General features: G+C 37.8%; 4 protein-coding genes across 5 annotated transcripts in view; 2 read left to right on the top strand and 2 right to left on the bottom strand.

Moving 5' to 3' along the window:
* Positions 1-256: 256 nt before the first annotated feature.
* LOC306880862 (E3 ubiquitin-protein ligase HECTD3-like) lies at positions 257-3,879 on the top strand. Of its 2 annotated transcripts, none has more exons than XR_013785113.1 (6): positions 257-302; positions 1,241-1,347; positions 1,576-1,675; positions 1,873-2,048; positions 2,248-2,513; positions 2,654-2,783. XR_013785113.1 is itself a non-coding variant. In XM_079434658.1 (6 exons), exons 1-6 carry the CDS (start codon positions 2,460-2,462, stop codon positions 3,672-3,674), a joined length of 498 nt encoding a protein of 165 aa, XP_079290784.1. In that variant the 5' UTR covers positions 2,248-2,459; the 3' UTR covers positions 3,675-3,879. The 2 variants fall into 2 exon arrangements, 1 of the variants encoding a protein (XP_079290784.1); XM_079434658.1 differs by lacking the exons at positions 257-302; positions 1,241-1,347; positions 1,576-1,675; positions 1,873-2,048 and adding exons at positions 3,067-3,141; positions 3,252-3,333; positions 3,419-3,490; positions 3,590-3,879.
* A 590-nt stretch (positions 3,880-4,469) lies between these two features.
* On the top strand, positions 4,470-7,124 carry LOC306881959 (small ribosomal subunit protein eS8-like). The gene is made up of 6 exons (XM_079436356.1): positions 4,470-4,709; positions 5,648-5,754; positions 5,983-6,082; positions 6,280-6,455; positions 6,659-6,788; positions 6,970-7,124. Exons 1-6 carry the CDS (start codon positions 4,706-4,708, stop codon positions 7,077-7,079), a joined length of 627 nt encoding a protein of 208 aa, XP_079292482.1. The 5' UTR covers positions 4,470-4,705; the 3' UTR covers positions 7,080-7,124.
* A 980-nt stretch (positions 7,125-8,104) lies between these two features.
* best4 (bestrophin 4) lies at positions 8,105-12,301 on the bottom strand (the record flags this gene model as incomplete). The annotated part of the gene is made up of 9 exons (XM_079435748.1): positions 8,105-8,396; positions 8,901-9,037; positions 9,140-9,220; positions 9,514-9,669; positions 9,750-9,827; positions 9,910-10,064; positions 11,406-11,639; positions 11,731-11,825; positions 12,150-12,301. 9 exons carry the CDS (start codon positions 12,299-12,301, stop codon positions 8,105-8,107), a joined length of 1,380 nt encoding a protein of 459 aa, XP_079291874.1.
* A 2,860-nt stretch (positions 12,302-15,161) lies between these two features.
* LOC306880909 (uncharacterized protein) overlaps positions 15,162-20,143 on the bottom strand; it is a 5,442-nt gene continuing 460 nt past the window's right edge. The window contains exon 2 of the mRNA XM_079434715.1: positions 15,162-17,812. Coding sequence (XP_079290841.1) covers positions 16,617-17,812 — 1,196 coding nt within the window. The 3' untranslated portion in view covers positions 15,162-16,616. The remainder of the gene's footprint in view (positions 17,813-20,143) is intronic.

Raw genomic sequence — 20,143 nt, 5'->3', positions numbered from 1 at the left:
ACAATCAAACAATTAATCATTATTTAAAAGATGCTTGAAATCGATTTACAGTACACTATATAGGACCTTGGGAGCGGAAAATTAGTGACTTGAATTCTTAAATATGTCGTATGCTTAAAATGAATATTTTTCTAAGTGTAAAACACTGGAAAAGCCATAACTGCTAAACGCGTGGAGGCAGTGAAGTGTTTCGCCTCTGAGCTACTCTCGCGATTTCTCCAGGTATTCTCGCGATATGTGGTTGCTTGAAACCCGCCCATGAGCCTTTGCGAGCCCTCTTTCTAGCCGGCGCCTGAGAATGGGTACGTGTTTTCAGATTGTGGTCGCTGGAACAATCCGTCTTCATCTGCGCTATCCGATGATGCTTTTATTTGAACTCACTCAGTGCTATATCACAAAGGTAGATTTCAAGCGATATAGTGGCAAATTGGACGATTCAGTGCCTTTAAAAACGTTTTAACGAGAAGCGATGGGGAAAGTGTCTGGAGACATTGCTCAAGATGGCTGCGCGCATGGGGTACTAGACTCTCAAACAGCGTTACGAGTGCTAATAAGGCTGGTAGTTATACCCCGATGGGTGCACCACGCGGATTTATTCGTAGAAGTATGATTTTGTGGTTGAGAAGAGTAATTTAGATGAGAAAATAGTTAGCACCAGAGGCTAAATGGGTAGTAAATGCATGTCAATCACTGGAGGCTGCATGGCCTGCTAAAGAGCTGAAAACTATGGCTATGTAACGTTAGTTTGTAAATGTTAAGCAATTGTCGTTTGATCAATATTTCTCGACACACACTGGGTTTTAACTAACTTTTCCAATGTATTTGTGAAGGTAGAGCTAATAACGTGTGAACTGTTAGCTTTTGGCTAATGCAATCACGAATCTGCTGTTTGACACATTTTGCTGTTAAAGGGACACTTAACGTTACACAACAAATCAGATGTGTGCTCACCCTCGTTCCAGACCTGGATGATTGTCTTCCATGGTGCACAAAAGTAGATCTTAGGCACGTTAACTGATTGTGTTCTATGGAGTAAGTTGTACAGGTGTGGAACAACACGAGGGCAAGTAAATAATTTGGGGTTAAGCTTGAGTGTGCATGATGAGTCCAATTGCGGAATCCGATTTTCCATGTGGATACACCTTGGAGAACTGAACACTCAAGTATGTGGTGGAAGGGAATGGTTTAATTTCATTAAGATTTGTTACTAATGCATTGCAATCTTTACACTACACTAAAGGTATCTCCAGGGACAACTGGCACAAACGCCGCAAGACTGGTGGCAAACGCAAGCCCGTCCACAAGAAAAGGAAATATGAGCTCGGGCGTCCTCCCGCAAACACCAAGGTAAATCTAACTTAAATGTATTTTGCTATCAGAATCAATATCTCTTTGCGACAATGTGGGTGATGAAAACATGTCCTTAGGTTGATCATTGTTGGCCGTTTTGGTCAAAACCTTTGACCTCCCAATGTTAGGATTAGTCATAGTTACACTGACACATGGCCGAGCTCAAAATATGTCTTCATTGGGCTGTCACATTTTATATAACCACATTTTTATGGCTCTCCATAGATTGGACCTCGCCGCATCCACACAGTAAGAGTCCGTGGTGGAAACAAGAAATACCGTGCCTTGAGGCTCGATGTGGGCAACTTCTCATGGGGCTCGGAATGTAGGTATCTGATAAATGTTTTTGTGCTGCTTGTATAGGTGTAGCTCTTTCAATGAAGATAATCTGTCCAGTTCTGCTACTGAATGTGCTTGATGGATATCATTTAGTTCTCTGAGAAAGACCCGTTCAACCTTTAATGCATTTTTGCTGAGCTTTTATTGGATGTTTCATTAGAGGCGGTTTTAATGACATTTCAGGCTGTACCCGCAAGACCAGGATCATTGATGTGGTCTACAACGCCTCTAACAATGAGCTGGTGAGAACCAAGACCCTGGTCAAGAACTGCGTTGTTCTTGTGGACAGCACTCCCTACAGACAGTGGTATGAGTCTCACTACACTCTTCCACTTGGCAGGAAGAAGGGTGCCAAGCTGGTAAGTTCAGTTTTCTTTATTAAATTGTTGGGTCTCAGTAGTGGTCTTTCTTTGATGATAACATTGTCCAGTTCTGCTACTGAATGAAAGTGATGCAGTTTAAGACTCTGAGGAAGGCTTGTAGCTTATAAAATCTGTTTATCAAAAACATGCACTGTAATCAGTAAATTGCTAATTATCATTTGATTTGTCAATCCAGACCCCTGAGGAAGAGGAAATCCTGAACAAGAAGAGGTCGAAAAAGGTCCAAAAGAAGTTCGATGAGCGCAAAAAGAACAGCCAGATCAGTCCTCTGTTGGAGGAGCAGTTTCTGCAGGCCAGGAGCTTGTGTACACCACACCCCTGAGTGACGGGCAGCTGGTGGAGCTGATCCCAGGAGGCAGTGGAGTGGTGGTCCGATATGAAGACCGCATGGAGTTCATACGCCTGGTTCAGAAATCCAGACTAGAAGAGAGCAGGGAACAGGTAATACTACATTACAAAGTATATTGAGACTACTATAATTGGGATCAACAGATAAAGTTTTTTTTGTTTTGTTTTTTCTTCTAAGCATATAGTTTTTTCGATCAGTCCGTAAAATTCTGTGCTGTTTTTCTGCACCACAGATTGCTGCCATGCAGGCAGGACTGGTGAAAGTGGTGCCGCAAGCTGTGCTTGATCTCCTGACATGGCAAGAAGTGGAGAAGAAAGTGTGTGGAGACCCAGAGATCACAGTGGAGGCCCTTAAACGCCTCAGTGAGTCATACAGCAGCTGACATGAGCATTAAATAATTGATATTCTCTGCCTCAGCATGAATTCTTCAAGGCATTGAACCAAATAGTGGATGAAACTGAAAATATTACAGCTCTGTACTGCAGTTATTCTCAACTTGTTTTACTTTAGGTCCCAAATTTAAATTGAATTTCAAGTGGCACATGACCAAAATAGTTTGTTTTGCTTGGATTTTATGTCAGTGTTTGCTAATGTAATGCATGTATACTAATATGAAGTGTTAAAATGTTTTTTACTTTATATCAGCACGCTATGAAGACTTGGAACAAACGGATGTCAGAGTGCAGTACTTATGGGAGGCCCTGATGAACTTCACCAATGGTTAGTGAGGATCCTTGGTGTACGTGAAACAACTTTTTGTAATAATAAGCAAAAAGTATTTTTTATAAAATAATATAAAATAATTTTTGATTTATGTACACTTTTACCAGAGGATCGCAGCAGGTTTTTGAGGTTTGTGACTGGCAGAAGTCGTCTTCCTGCTCCAATTTATATCTTCCCTGACAAACAAGGGTGAGTTATGGAGAAAATAACACTGAGATCACATGCGTTTAGGATGTGGTCTGAATGAACATTAAACAAATGCATTTTTGTCTAGATCCGAAACCACAGATGCACTTCCTCAATCTTCCACGTGTTCCAGCACCCTTTATCTACCCAAATACCAAAGGTCTGTTTATGTAATATAATATTTATGTGAGCAGTTGGTCTTTTCTGATGCATGATAACTAATTAAATTGTCCCTTTTTTACTGCTTTGTAATCCGCAGTGCTAAAGTTTGTGAAGAGAAGCTTCGCTATGCTGCATATAATTGTGTGGCCATCGATACAGACATGAGCCCTTGGGAGGAGTGACCTGATTTTGTCATGTTTATGAATTTTACATACTGGGATTTTGGCATAAATGAACTGCAGCCTTCAGCACCGTGCACATGACCATACCTACACTATTGCCAATTACATCTGTACAGTATAAATAAATATGTGATAAACAATACCTGGTTTGTAATTCTTTCAAGCTTACAAATCAATAAAGTCTGAGACCACTCAGGACAATTTCTATTTAGAATTTTTATTTTCTATTGTAATACAAAATTTTATATGAATTTGAGAAATGTTGTCACCCTTTTGCTTTACTGACCGCAGCACTCGAGCGACATGAACTTCATTAGTGTCCCCAATTACAGCCATGTTTTTTTTTTTTCCTGAGGTGAATGTTGTTTCTTCTAGGCTGGATGTCAGTTAACTGGCGCACTGTCACGTAGGTGGCTTCTCTGAAAAGAATGCTGTTCATAGGCTTGTTATGAGCAATATCAAAGAAGACGTTCTGTTAAAATGTTATATACACAAACCTAAGTACTTGAGAGTGAAGCCTTGGTTTTGTATATTTTACGACTGTCTTATACAAAAACCCTCAAAATGAAAAAAAAAACCATGCAATAAAATGCCATAATGGGAGAATATGAATATTATTTACAAAAAATGCCCAGACCCTTTTCTGTTATGCACTTAAATCTACTCTTGCAAAAATATATATTCTTGTTGCCAAGTTGTTTGTAGGAAACGTTCAATAAAAAAGAAACAAGCAACAATCAAACAATTAATCATTATTTAAAAGATGCTTGAAATCGATTTACAGTACACTATATAGGACCTTGGGTGCGGAAAATTAGTGACTTGAATTCTTAAATATGTCGTATGCTTAAAATGAATATTTTTCTAAGTGTAAAACACTGGAAAAGCCATAACTGCTAAACGCGTGGAGGCAGTGAAGTGCTTCGCCTCTGAGCTACTCTCGCGATTTCTCCAGGTATTCTCGCGATATGTGGTTGCTTGAAACCCGCCCATGAGCCTTTGCGAGCCCTCTTTCTAGCCGGCGCCTGAGAATGGGTACGTGTTTTCAGATTGTGGTCGCTGGAACAATCCGTCTTCATCTGCGCTATCCGATGATGCTTTTATTTGAACTCACTCAGTGCTATATCACAAAGGTAGATTTCAAGCCATATAGTGGCAAATTGGACGATTCAGTGCCTTTAAAAACGTTTTAACGAGAAGCGATGGGGAAAGTGTCTGGAGACATTGCTCAAGATGGCTGCGCGCATGGGGTACTAGACTCTCAAACAGCGTTACGAGTGCTAATAAGGCTGGTAGTTATACCCCGATGGGTGCACCACGCGGATTTATTCGTAGAAGTATGATTTTGTGGTTGAGAAGAGTAATTTAGATGAGAAAATAGTTAGCACCAGAGGCTAAATGGGTAGTAAATGCATGTCAATCACTGGAGGCTGCATGGCCTGCTAAAGAGCTGAAAACTATGGCTATGTAACGTTAGTTTGTAAATGTTAAGCAATTGTCGTTTGATCAATATTTCTCGACACACACTGGGTTTTAACTAACTTTTCCAATGTATTTGTGAAGGTAGAGCTAATAACGTGTGAACTGTTAGCTTTTGGCTAATGCAATCACGAATCTGCTGTTTGACACATTTTGCTGTTAAAGGGACACTTAACGTTACACAACAAATCAGATGTGTGCTCACCCTCGTTCCAGACCTGGATGATTGTCTTCCATGGTGCACAAAAGTAGATCTTAGGCACGTTAACTGATTGTGTTCTATGGAGTAAGTTGTACAGGTGTGGAACAACACGAGGGCAAGTAAATAATTTGGGGTTAAGCTTGAGTGTGCATGATGAGTCCAATTGCGGAATCCGATTTTCCATGTGGATACACCTTGGAGAACTGAACACTCAAGTATGTGGTGGAAGGGAATGGTTTAATTTCATTAAGATTTGTTACTAATGCATTGCAATCTTTACACTACACTAAAGGTATCTCCAGGGACAACTGGCACAAACGCCGCAAGACTGGTGGCAAACGCAAGCCCGTCCACAAGAAAAGGAAATATGAGCTCGGGCGTCCTCCCGCAAACACCAAGGTAAATCTAACTTAAATGTATTTTGCTATCAGAATCAATATCTCTTTGCGACAATGTGGGTGATGAAAACATGTCCTTAGGTTGATCATTGTTGGCCGTTTTGGTCAAAACCTTTGACCTCCCAATGTTAGGATTAGTCATAGTTACACTGACACATGGCCGAGCTCAAAATATGTCTTCATTGGGCTGTCACATTTTATATAACCACATTTTTATGGCTCTCCATAGATTGGACCTCGCCGCATCCACACAGTAAGAGTCCGTGGTGGAAACAAGAAATACCGTGCCTTGAGGCTCGATGTGGGCAACTTCTCATGGGGCTCGGAATGTAGGTATCTGATAAATGTTTTTGTGCTGCTTGTATAGGTGTAGCTCTTTCAATGAAGATAATCTGTCCAGTTCTGCTACTGAATGTGCTTGATGGATATCATTTAGTTCTCTGAGAAAGACCCGTTCAACCTTTAATGCATTTTTGCTGAGCTTTTATTGGATGTTTCATTAGAGGCGGTTTTAATGACATTTCAGGCTGTACCCGCAAGACCAGGATCATTGATGTGGTCTACAATGCCTCTAACAATGAGCTGGTGAGAACCAAGACCCTGGTCAAGAACTGCGTTGTTCTTGTGGACAGCACTCCCTACAGACAGTGGTATGAGTCTCACTACACTCTTCCACTTGGCAGGAAGAAGGGTGCCAAGCTGGTAAGTTCAATCAGTTTTCTTTATTAAATTGTTGGGTCTCAGTAGTGGTCTTTCTTTGATGATAACATTGTCCAGTTCTGCTACTGAATGAAAGTGATGCAGTTTAAGACTCTGAGGAAGGCTTGTAGCTTATAAAATCTGTTTATCAAAAACATGCACTGTAATCAGTAAATTGCTAATTATCATTTGATTTGTCAATCCAGACCCCTGAGGAAGAGGAAATCCTGAACAAGAAGAGGTCGAAAAAGGTCCAAAAGAAGTTCGATGAGCGCAAAAAGAACAGCAAGATCAGTCCTCTGTTGGAGGAGCAGTTCCTGCAGGGGAAACTTCTTGGTAAGTTGTGTTTTAAGGTCTCAATGTGACATTGATGTGATTGTGATGAAACTTTAACCAGTTCTGCTACTGACACAACAGTGCTGAAGTTATACCATTTCTGATTACCACTGAAATGCTGCCTGCCGCAACACCACCCTATCAGTTTGTGTTCTTAATCTATGGTTTTGTTTCTCCTCAGCCTGCATTGCCTCCAGACCAGGACAGTGTGGCAGGGCTGATGGCTACATCCTTGAGGGCAAAGAACTGGAGTTTTACCTGAGGAAGATTAAAGCCAAGAAAGGCAAATAAATGTACAGCGCTCTTTGATACCATTAAAGAAAATGCCCCAACTCAGCATGTCGCTGCGGTTCTCATTTCATACCACAGTTTAGTTGTCTTGCAAAAGCTTTTGATTAGAAAGTTGGTTTAGCTGAGAAGATACTCGCTTGTGACATCCTGAAGTAATTGTTTCTGGTGTGCACTGGTGTTGCAAATGACTCTAATTTCCATCCTACATTCATTTTATTGAAAGGAGGATTGAGAAAGTTGAGCAGCTGCTTTTGTTCTGCATTAACTGGTTATAACCTCCTAGAAAAAGACAAGTGCTAAAGTGCTCTTAATTTTCTGTATGAAGTAGTCATTGCAATACTTGTGTACATTTCTTAAATCAATTAATCTCTGCATGTAATATCCAACGTGTTTCATTTTGAATGGTAAGCATTGGAAAGTAATGGCTTCCTAAAAATAAGATTCCAATAGATATTTTATATATAAAGTAAAAACAATATTGTCATATCTTCAAACATAATTTATTCCCTGATGGCAATACTGAATGTTTAGCCATCATTCCTCAGTTTTCACATGATCCTTCAAAAATCATTTTAATACGATGATTTGGAAACATTTCTTATTAATGATATCAACAGTTGCACAGCTCAATATTTTTGTGGAAACAGTGATGGATGATTTTTTTTAGATTCTTTAAAAGAACAATTTTAGAAATCATTAAAATAACCTTATTTTAAGGTTTGTTACATGTACTTATAAGAACAATACACTGTGTATAATTACAAGCCTAACCCTAGCCATGTACATGTAATTAATATTACTCAGTACTTAAATATTACATTGTAGCAAGAACACCTAAAAATAAATTGTATCCAATTTCTTTACTGTCACTTGAACAATTTAATGCACCTTTAATGAATAAAATAGTTTCAAGATTGTAAGCAGGGATGAGGTTTCTTCTCTAAGAAACCCCCCCCCCCCCCCCCCCCCCCCCCAAAAAAAAAGTACATGCAAAGCAAAACCTGACTGGGTAGTTAAACTTTTATCTATGGCTCTTGGTTTGCTTGTCCTGTATTTTGAGGTGACCCCAAGAGTTTATCATGGCAGACGTGTTGAATAGTCATGTGTTGTTGCTGCAGTGGTGATGGGATGCTGCTTTTGGAAGGCTGTTCAAGCCTCAAGCGCTCGCCCTTACATTTAGATCTGCAGCAAAGACATAATTGTGGCAAGCTCTTGTTCTTCTGCTTTTTTGTTTTGTGTGTAGTCGGCCACACATTGATGGCAAGCATTTGTGTCTTGGGAGTCGGTAAAGGTTCCTCGATATCATCCTCAAGTATCCTAATAAATACAGAATACCAAAATCAATAATGTACGAAATCTAAGAATAGTTCACCTGAAAATTTTAATTCTGTCATTAATTACTCGTATCTTAATTTGTGTTCCGAAGAACTAAGGTCTTATGGGTTTGGAACGACATGAGGGTGAGTAAGTAATGACAGAATTTCCATTTTTGGGTTAAATTTTAAGAGAGTAAAAAGGATTTATACATAAATTCACAACTTACAAGTTTCAAATATCAGTTTCCTCATTAAGGAAATCATTAAGTAATTGTATGTGATTACAGATAACATTTGCATTTAAATAAAAATTATATATTGCACACTTGGCCCATACTTTTGCTTTTTGTTAAAGTTAAGTAACCAACCATCTTACATGACTGGAATAATTATATAGCCTACATATCTTTTTTGATGTTTTCCCCAAACATATTAATTTGGCCATTGGTGTTTACACATTTTAAATGTTTATGAATTATATAGGTGTTACAGTCTGTCGTTGTACCTCATGTCATGTGTGGAACCCATGAAGACAGGCTTCATAGTAGCTGAAGGATATGAAGGACCCTTATCCACCCAGTATTTGTCCTTCTCAAGGAGAGGAAGATTTTGATGCATGTCATCTACAGCTAGCATGGAAACCTAGATTAAATTAAAAGCATTGCCACGAGTGGTTATGATCCAACATGTGCATGCTTTGAAATGGATTTACTTATTGATTTATTTGTGTATTGATTTACTAACCTGAATGTTGCGATCTATGAGTTGGTTGGTCTCAAAATCATCATCATCTTCTCCAAATGGGTTTATAATAAGTTCCCCTACCTTTAAGAATACGTGTACATTTACATTTATTCATTTAGCTGACGCTTTTATCCAAAGCGACTTACAATTGCTATATATGTCAGAGGTCGCACGCCTCTGGAGCAACTAGGGGTTAAGTGTCTTGCTCAGGGACACATTGGTGTCTCACAGTGGATTCGAACCCAGGTCTCTCACACCAAAGGCATGTGTCTTATCCACTGCGCCATCACCACCCCCAACAAGTGTACCCTTAATTTGAGAGAAATCAAACCAATTATGTAGTACAAAATATGCTCCTATACTAGCGATCATACCTTTAACCAACCAGCGTAAAAGAAGAACTCCAGTAGAGTGAAAATGGGGACATAAAGGTCCAGATGAATTTTGTCTTCATCAGGTTTCTCAGGTTTTACAAACTGCCTCCCAATTAGGCAGGACATAAAAAAGGAGTACACAGCCACGGTCACTACCTGCATCCAAACAGAAGTAAGATGACCATAAGTTCATACGGTGAGCTACACCCATGAAAGATTTGTCAGATGAGTTTCACCTGTGTGTACACCAAGGGAATGCTGATCCAGTCATAGTGGAAGAGCATGCTGCATTTTGATCTATAGTTAATTAGCTCCTGACAAAAGAGGAAGAAAGGGAGGAATTATTGTGCTTTTATTGCACATATGCATCATCTTGACATGTTTAAACACACTTACATCCATGAGCAGTCGCAAGGCTATATCATCTTTCACACGGCCTTCTTTTCTCGCTTGTGATGCCAGATTTGCAAACCATGCAAGTGGCATCCAGTATTTGTTGAAGTCAGAGTACAGATGGTTTAGTTTTTTGAGCTCGTCTGCGGTCATGAATCCTGCAAAAATAATAATATGTCAAATAAATGCTTTCCAAGTTGTAATTCTGACAAATTGACTGGTTTTGAATAAGACAATGACATGCTATGATAAATATATTCTTCGGAATCAAGTAAACTGGAATGGCACATACAAGTGGCTCTGTATTTCCTGCACCACTTTACCTCCAAGTCAAAAGAAATCATATTTTTTCTTAGTCTGTTTTTAATGTAATGGCAAGAAATGTCTTTTTATTGAGTTGTCCTTGCGAAAAACATGCATGAGCACAAATAAATCAGCATCAGAAGAGCTTTATAACCAAGTTTACACACAAAGGAATTTGACTTGACAACAGGAGCTTCCAGTGCAGAAGAAAGTAATTCTTATCAACTGATTCTTTTTAGGGAATCAAAAACATAAAACGCAACTAGATTAGTCCGCTTCTCAAATAAATTATTCTTATGAGCCACTTCTTTTTAGTGAAGTAAAAACACACGAAGTGACCAGACTTGGCAGCTTCACAAATAAATACGAGCAAACACAGAATCCCACCCTAATGTTCCCATTTGGTCATTTTTGGTGAACCAAATAAGAGCATTTTGGGAAATGTTCTCCAAACTAACAGGGTTTTTTGGATTTACATAAAGAAAACTTGCCTGGCTAGTCAACAGAGAACATTACATGTTTTCACAATGTTCTGAGAACTACAAATTGTTAGCTGGGATGACTCTTATGTGCCTGTTATTCATGAATAGAAAAAAAAAAAAAAGATATATATATATATATATATATATATGCACAACACGACCCTGAGGAGTCCGTTTCATGAACAACTGGCTCTTATGAGATGGTCCTTTCTAGTGAATTAAAAATGTACAATGCGACCGTCCCTTCATCCATTCTCCAAACCACTTATCCTCTATGGTCACGGTAAAATGTGAAGTAAAGTTCTCTAACAAATGGCTCTTTTGGGCCAGTTCTTTTTAGAGGAATCAAAAACATACTTTACCAGAGGAGGACTGACTCACAAACAAATGACTCTTGTGGGCTGGTTCTTTTAGTGAATAAATCATAAATCCGAATTAGGTTTGAATCAGTCTAACAAATCCTTAACTGATTTAAATACATCATTGTCTGACTCACTGATTGAACAACAAGTTATAGCTACTTTCTGAGTCTGTATGAAGAAAGTTTTGTGTAAATAGCATTACCGAGTAGCCTATAGTAGTCTGTAGAAAAAATAGCAGTTCTGTAGAAAACTATGCAAAGGCTTCATACTTTATTGGAAATTTGTTAAACACATTAAAAAGTAATCCAGTACTTCTATTCCTCCCAAACATTTTCAGATGCAAAGTTCTTACCTGCCTCCACAATGTCCTCCAGATTTGGGAATCTCTTGCGTACTCGTGTACTGATGGAGCGCAGGATGAGGACTGAGGACAGGTTTGCATACCTCATCAGCGTTCTCCTCAGAAGACGGCCTCTTTCATCTGTGCCGTGAACATTCCCAGATATGACCATCATCAGGTTATCTGGCAGGGGAAAGCTTGTATATTGACCCCACCAACGTTGAAACGCCTGGGTGACATAGAACCCTAACAAGGACCACAGATCCGTTTAACTTAGTACAAGAAACCCAAAGAGTTAGTAATGTCATGTTGCTATGGCCAGAACATTTATGCTCACCAAGAACAAATGACATAGGGATGAGTTTAGCAAACTTGTTGCAATGGCGTGCAAGCCGCTCAAACACCTCTTGCTGTGTGTTACTGAGGATACACCTGTAAGATGCAACACTGAGTTTCTGACGGACATTTCTTCATGTGTGCACTTCAATAACCAAGGCCATTTCTATACTCAAACCATTACTTTAAAAGAAACTTCTCTACTTTCTTTCTATTAAATAATCACTTGCTTTAAATTAGTTTTCTCTAACCTTAAAACATGGCCTTGTATAGCATGTACTGTATATTGGCATTACAAAAAGTGTTATCTCCTTATGACTTGGCACTCAAACCATTGCTCACTTGTAATCTGCTTTGGATAAAAATCTATAGCCAAAAGAAAAAAAAAGTGGATTATTAATGTTTTGAATGTCATGATACCTGTACAGAATACTGATGAAGCCGTACAGTAAACAGAAGACCAGGAATTCTTTGTATAGAAGTTTGTAAATGCTTCCTTTCCATCGGAAGAGTAACTTTGAGAAGCCTCCAAACTTAGCATTGGCCACCTTGAGCGTGTAGGAGACCGTCATGGTGGAAGACTAGAAAAAACGGTAACACTTTATTTTAAGGTGTCATAATACAGAATAATTACTTAAGTACTTAGTAGTAGCCGTTGTACTTACATGAAATAAAATGTAGTTACCATGTAACTAAGTTACGGAACAGCCTGTAATTACAGTTTGTAATTATGTAGATGTAATAGGCAGCTACTGTTACACATATGTAACAGACCGAGTCTGTTACACCGTTACTAGTACACTTAAGTACAGTCTTGATACACTTTAAGTAGCTTATGCCTATGTAATATTCTGTAATTTTAATGTAATTAGAAAGGTATTACATGTATTTAAGCTGTATACTGGTGGGTTAAATGAGTATAGATACACATGAAGTACACTTAAGTACAATCTTGATACACTTTAAGTAGCTTATGCCTGTGTACTTACATTTATAAATATGTTGTATAATGTTTGCAACACATGTAACAATCTTTTGGTTACATAAGTAGCGGTGTAACAGACTCGGTTTGTTACATGTGTGTAACAGTAGCTGCCTATTACATCTACATAATTACAAACTGTAATTACAGGCTGTTCCGTAACTTAGGTACATGGTAACTACATTTTCTTACATGCAAGTACAACAGTTACTACTAAGTACTGAACTAGGTAATTACTCCGTATTATGGACACCTTAAAATAAAGTGTTACTGAAAAAACTCATAGAATTAAGAAGTTTTCACAATTCTGTGACACTTTATCATATAGAAGAGTCTTTTTTTTTTGTCCTTACCTTAAGTGTTTCAAGCTCGTCTTCTTTTAGAGAGAAAATACACCTCTTGTTTTCTCCTTTATATATCTGTCTTTAATGTGGAGCTATCAATCCATCCTGTGATTTATGGTTTGGGAACCCAGTTTAAAAGAACATGTTCATGGTCAATGTCAGTTTCACACAAGTCTCATCATTATGAATTATTACTGTGTGTTTTCCACGGTAAGCACATTTATAATTTATGACAAGTTATCACTTGATTGTGCATTTTCCAAATTGTCCTTTAAGTTCTGTGTTTATAATAATAATAATAATAACGTATTATTATTATAAAATAATACTACAAAGCGTTTTTCTTTTTTATTTTATTTTCACATCACAGTGATAGAAGAACCATTATGGTTCCCTAGAGAACCTTTAGTGAACACTTCTTACTGTAAAAGAACCACTTTTCATCTTAGTGTGAAGAACATTTTAATGATCTGAGAATCCTTTGTGTAATGAATAGTTTCCATGGATGTTAAAATTTCTTTGTGGAACCATAGATGCAACTAAAAAAACCTTCATTTTTTAATATTTAATAACAGCAAGTCTAAAAAGGATTTAGGAGTTCTTGGTTGCAGCATATGCAATAAAACCTGAATTTCCTGAAAGGCCTTTAGCTGTAATTAATTATAATAGATGACATAAAATGCAAACATTTTTACATGACTGGTAAATATAACGGTGTTATAAATCCTCTTTCATGTCATCGTTATAGAACCATTCTCATGTGAACTGCTCATCAATAAAAACACCCAAGACAAGTCATCTTAAAACCAGAGATGCTTTATATCCAACCAAACAATCTAATTAAGGGGAAAGAGATAATTTTATAACACTGCTGTAACTGTTATACTGAATATATCTATCTACAATCATTTTTATCTATCAGCAGATTTTCAGCAAACATTAGGGGGCAGTAGACACTATAAGGAATAGAAAGTACGGAGTTAGGAGGCCCATCACAGCACTTCAATTCACTTCATACAAGCTGAACACCCCTTCTCTCCCTTGTTAAATTAAGCAACAGCTTGATCACTTTTTTTTAACCCAGACTTCCCCTTGAGACATTGTTTACATATGCTGTATACAGCTGAATTCAATTAGGTAAGAAGAATCATGATACAATTTTCTTTAGATATCTATTGTATATGTAAAACACATTAAGACTATAGTCAAACATACAATTTATTTAAAAACATTACAAATGAATCAGTAAAAAGCAATAATATATGATCGCTTTGTGCTCTCAAAGGAACAAATTGTCATTCAAAAAAATCATCTCTGTTGAGGGTCTTGAAGAGGTTATTCAGGAAACATAATTTTACATTTTGTTTTAGCAAAAACTTTCTGGTAATCAGAAAATTAATGTCTTTACTAAAAATTGCAAATCTTTGACCATTTTTTATATGCTACAGGGCATGTTCATAATGGCAGTGATGGTTTAAATAATTAGATTGTTCTAATTGTAATTGTGTCTGTTCAGGCAAGCTTTAAAAACAAAAATGTCACTACTGTAAAGTGCCCACAGAGCCCAAAATATAACACCGTCCTACAGCAGGGCAGGTAGAGATGCCTGTGAGGCCATTACAGTGCTGCAGGTTTTACTGGAACAGAGTAACCCAATGCTATAATTACAAACTCCCACACAGGAGGAAATCAGAGCTAGCTTTCTATTACTGCTGAGTGATTTCAGCCGCTAATGAATGGGCTCGGTCATTATGGGGACACAGAAGCAGATCTTGTGAAGGCCAGTGTGAGACTCTGGAACGGCTATATTCATTTCATACTTGGTCCCTTAGGACTGAGTGTAATTAACTAATTTAATTACATTAATACAACCAGTGATTAGAGCCTGTAGTCCAGTTAACTAACATTGAAAGAGTTAGAAATCTGTCTCAAAAACATGCAAAACAACAATTATGTGAAAAAGTATTTATTTGATTGTTTGATGATGTCACAAGTTATCATAATAAATCCATACAGAAAGTCCAGTGTAACTCATATGCACCCAAGCTTACAAAAACAGCTTTTTTTTTTTCAGTGTTGTTCACTCCATCACTCTTTTCTGACCTTGTTGTTGCGGACTTTAGAAATTGTAGGCTTGTTCTGTCGTTATGTCATATAGACATAGACAGTGTTATTGCATATTACTTATATACTGTTATAGTATTTATTATTATTTTGAATTTACTTAAATTTTTATATATTTTTTACGTTTTCATTTTAATTTTAGTTGATCTTTCATGCACTTCTGTCATCTTTATTAGTTTTTTTTTATATTACTGTTTAGTTTTAATTTATTTTTGTTTCAGTTTTAGTAATTTTAGTACTTCAGCTTAAACCTATTTAATTTCATTATGCCAAGGCAACATCTCTCATTTTCATTTAAAGTTTTCATCTAATTTCTAATTTTATTCAGCTTTATTTCAATTAACAAACAGACAGTGAAAGTCATTTTATAGGTAAAAGTTGAGTGTTATTTGTTCTCATGGTGTACTCAACATCTCCTGCTTTATTTAGGCTTTCCACTGAAATCTGCTTATGTTAAATTTTACTTGCTGAGTCAATCTTATCTGAAAACCACTTCATTTTACTAGTGTAGCTGTTTCTGTTTATTTGATTATACAAGTTCTTACCTCGCTAAAAATACATTAATTATTAACAAAGCCAAAATAATGATTACATCAGCTGTAACCATCTGTTGAAACAGGCTAGATACTATTGACTAAAATAATCACTGTTTTCAACATTTTAATTCTGTTAGTCAATCATACATCACATTTTAGCAGATTTGATTACTCAAGATAAAGACCAGAGGCTGAACTGTGGTTCTGTTTAATGTTCTCTTGCTCTCTACTGTTACTTTTCCTCCTCATGATAATATATAAGTTGTATGTGACACCAAATACATTTTACATTGACTCTAGAAACTTTAACTGAATGTGAAACACAAAGTAATACAATAATATAACCTCCCATCGAAATTACAGCAAAGGACGAAGATATAAAAATCTCAATATAATGAAAATATCCAGGCGACAGCTATATGATAGCTTATCTTGGCAACAGACTGAGGCTGCAAACAGCTCCATTTGACACTTTATCAGTACAGTAATTCATTCATGTTATATGCAAAGGTAATGGTTTCACATGGCGCAGTGACTTCCTTTAACAGCAACGTTCACTGTGCATTTGCAACCAAAGGGGAAACATCCTTAATGAAGGTGCAGTCACATTAGTGAAATTTTTAGTGCAAAAAAAAAAAAAGTCAATGTCAAAAGCACTGCTCACAGAGATGTCACTTTCAAACCAAGCAGCTTTCTGTTAGTCAGCGAGGCAAACTGTGATGAACGTGAGCAGTCGGTTTCACACTCACACAAAACTCCTCTTCTTCTTTGCGGATTCTAATAGGAATGACTGGATTCTAAGAAAACGGTAAATGTGACCAAACCTTCAGACTTCCCAAAACTCCAGTGTACTTGCCATCATCTCTGAGTATGTCAGTCAAACGCACCATTTCCTGTACTGTCACGAGAGGTCCACATTCTCATACTCTCCATGATCGGAGTCCTCAATTTCAATCCCAGGAACCAGGCTGTAGTATTCAGTGGACTGGGTCAGATACGCCTTCTCCCGATCGGCTGAGTCCTTCATCACTTCGCTCACACTCACCGTGTCCAGGTCCTGCTTTCCCGCAGTCCCTTCTGTGGAGCAAGTGGACGGCCGAGGGGCCAGTGAGTCCACAGAGCCCAGTTTGATCTCCACCTCCTCATAAATATCCCGAGTGCTGCCCAACAAGTTGGACGAGGGCTGAAGCATCAGCTGGTTCTTCAGGATGACCTCCTTTCCACCGTCTACAGACACTGCTGACTCTCCAGTTGGCAGCTTGGCATGTGGCCACCGTCCGTTGCAATGGGAGTTGTTGGATCTTTTGCGAGTCGGGCTGAACGATGAGCTGTCTTTCCTCTTCTTCTTCCTCCCACAGCACCAGCAGAGCACCAAACTGAGGAGGAGGAACAGGGGAAGCAGGATGAAGAGAGCGGTCAGGTTGGCCAAATGGCACACGTCACTTGTCTGCAAAGACCAAACAGTCCGTCCTGTGAGATTCTGAGGAGAGGCACAGGTCAGATTACCTACGAGGTCCTGAAGGCTGCTGGAGTTGATGTGTGGACCGCCTTGAAGGCCCTCCAACAGCGAGCATGTGCAGGCCCAGGGGTTTCCGATGAGCTCCAGACGCTCTAGCGAAGGCTTAAGCGCTGAATGAGGTAGAGCGCTCAGCTGGTTCCATCCCAGCATCAACGCTCGCAGTTTGTCCGAGCTCTGCAGAAATTGCTCAGGCAGATTATTTAGAAGATTCCCTCCCAGATCCAGCACTTTCAAACTATAGGCTTTAGCTAGGAAGTCATCTGGCAGAGATTTCAGTCTGTTCTGGCCAAGATACAGCTCCCTCAATGAACTGACAGCATCACTGACTTCACTGTGATCAATGTGACTGATATTACAGTTACTCAGGTCCAAAACCTGCAAGTGTGTATGCAACAAAAAAGCCACCCAGGAAACCTGGTTGAATGTGGATCCTGAGTAATTCAAGCAGCAAGTGTCAGTGGGTACCTCAGATGGAAAGTGAGACAAAATGCTGGCAGATGGACACACACACTCCTTAGCGCCTCCGTCAGTCACGTGCAGCATTTGGAGAATACAAAACCAGTATAAAAAGAAGAGCCCTGTAACAAAAATAAAATAAATTTACTAATGTTTACAAATCCTCAAAATACTGAACTAATAAGAGGATTTTATTGTTTTATGCGTGCCATCACATTTACGTCACATCACATTCACATTTTTTTTACGTGAAATCCTGGTTCCATTCAATTACTTTCAAAGAATTCTGTAATTTTAATTTTTAAATATTATTTAATAATTTTATTTTGTTTGTAGTGGGAAATATATTTTTTATAAATTTTTGTAATATAATTATTATATATCTTTAAAAAATATATTAAATTATATTTATAATTATGAATTAAATGATATAATTAATATAATTGTATACAATTCATAATATATAATATAGAAAGAATATCTAATTTGTTATAATATATTAATCTTTTTGTTTATTGGCTTTTATTTCAGCATCACTGCAGGTATTAAGAACGTTTATCATTAGGAAACCTGAATTATTTTTCTGTTACCATAAAACATCAATAAAATTCAACCACAAATAAATTACTGTATTAAAACAGAGTGCTAATCTAACATCTGACATTCCATATTATGTGATTTCTAAAATTTGCAATCATTTTGAAGTCTTCACATATAAGGAAATGGGTGATCTCTTGTATCTTGTAAATATACAATAAATATATAACACAATATTTATATATTTTACTAAAAAGTTTAAACGTTGAGCAGTGGTGAGGTTTAGGGTGGAGGTTTGTCAATTTTATTGATACTGTCAATAACATTGAACGTTTCAATGTACATCAAAGATGATAAAAGATGCTGACAAGTCGGACCACTAAAACAAACACAAAGTGCTACAGAAAAACAGCATTTACACAGTCAAATGACTTACAGATTTCATGCTATCTGATTCTACATCTTACAAGTGAACAATCACATGCACTCTTATTACATCCTCTCTCTTTCTGTTATGTTCTAGCTTGACCTCCAGGGATCTGCTCGCTCAGGTTGAGCAGCATAGCAACATGGCTGGGGCTCCGGCGCTGTTGTCATTTGTGTGAGAGTTGGCATGGTGATGAGGTGAGTCGGGAATCAGGAGTCCACACTTCACAGAGAAACATCTTATCTGGCAACCATGCAGCACTCAGTTGGTTGGGAACTGAACAAATATAGGCTATCACTCACATCCTTTGAAGGCCGAGTAACAAAAGTGCTTTGCTGTTCATGTGTTATACAATTTCTGAAGCTATGAAAACATAAATGTATGCACAGATTAGTGACAGTGATATCTTTTCCTCTGCTGTGCAGAGGACTGTACATGTTTTCATTCCCCCGCAAGTTCCCTGGCATCAGACTTTCCTGATGTAAACAATGGGAGTGGAATGTGCAAACCCCCTGACAACACAGGCTATCTACATCAGGAACGAGGGATGAGGAACCAGGCCAATCCAGCCTTGCATTCAATACTGCTGAAACACTCATTTTAGTTCAGATATCATCAACTGCTATTCGTTTACCCAACACCAGCCTAAAGATTTTCTGTGTCACTGAAATTACAAGGCTGTGTCATCTGCACCAGTGACAAACATCATAAATCTAGATTAATAAAGGAAAACAACTAATACAAATGAACCTAGTAATTAAGCAATGATAGGTAATGGAGTATCACCATTTTGAGATTTGATGTCCACACCTACATTAAGTCTCTCATAATGTGCTTTAAATTCTTTATTTTAAGCAATACCATTGGAGAGAAACAATACTGGCTTAAGTTCAGCAAGCAAGCCCTAACCAAACAATCACCTAAATTTTGATCTCTCTTACATGCACACAGGTTTGTTTTTCTATCACGGTGGAAATTTTTCATCAACTTCTATTGTTTGATAGTGAGCTAATTATATTTTCTATCCCGTAAGCCTAAAGAAACCTTGTCCCAAACAAACAACTAGATCCTTTCGGCTATGACGGTTTACTTTTTTAAACTAAATGTTAATAAAACAATTCTGGTCTTTGTGAGGAGAAAGGAGCTGAGGGATTCAATCATTTATTATTTGTAGATGTAACTGGGCTAGTCCTGAAAATATGAGTTCACTTAAAAAGATAAATTAATAAACATTTGGGCCCCTAAAAATGAGATCTGTGGAATAAAGAATTATTATTTTTTAAACCATGGCAGTCATTTTGGCTGATTGAGTTATCCATAGCCTATATTGTGCAAAGAAGATAAATTATTTGAGGTTAAAGGTACAATTGGAGCAAGGTTTATTCCAACTCAACAGTAAGGAAAGGGGGGGGGGGGGGGGGGGGGGGGGGCATGTTATATGATATGCATACTAAATAAAAGTTTTTCTAATGGTTTAAAGCGATGGGTA

Source organism: Barbus barbus, assembly GCF_936440315.1.
Source record: "Barbus barbus genome assembly, chromosome: 15".
Lineage (NCBI taxonomy): Eukaryota > Metazoa > Chordata > Actinopteri > Cypriniformes > Cyprinidae > Barbus > Barbus barbus.
Note: the sequence above shows the minus strand (reverse complement) of the source record. Positions and strands in the feature narration are given on the sequence as shown.

Bases quoted from the DNA above. Each gene is read 5' to 3' on its own strand.
- LOC306880862 (XM_079434658.1), top strand. From the start codon at position 2,460: ATGGAGTTCATACGCCTGGTTCAGAAATCCAGACTAGAAGAGAGCAGG. The intron at 2,784-3,066 runs GTGAGTCATACA...ACTTTATATCAG, and splicing joins GGAGGCCCTTAAACGCCTCA to CACGCTATGAAGACTTGGAA. The intron at 3,334-3,418 runs GTGAGTTATGGA...ATTTTTGTCTAG, and splicing joins ATCTTCCCTGACAAACAAGG to ATCCGAAACCACAGATGCAC.
- LOC306881959 (XM_079436356.1), top strand. The intron at 6,083-6,279 runs GTAGGTATCTGA...ATGACATTTCAG, and splicing joins CTTCTCATGGGGCTCGGAAT to GCTGTACCCGCAAGACCAGG. The intron at 6,789-6,969 runs GTAAGTTGTGTT...GTTTCTCCTCAG, and splicing joins CCTGCAGGGGAAACTTCTTG to CCTGCATTGCCTCCAGACCA.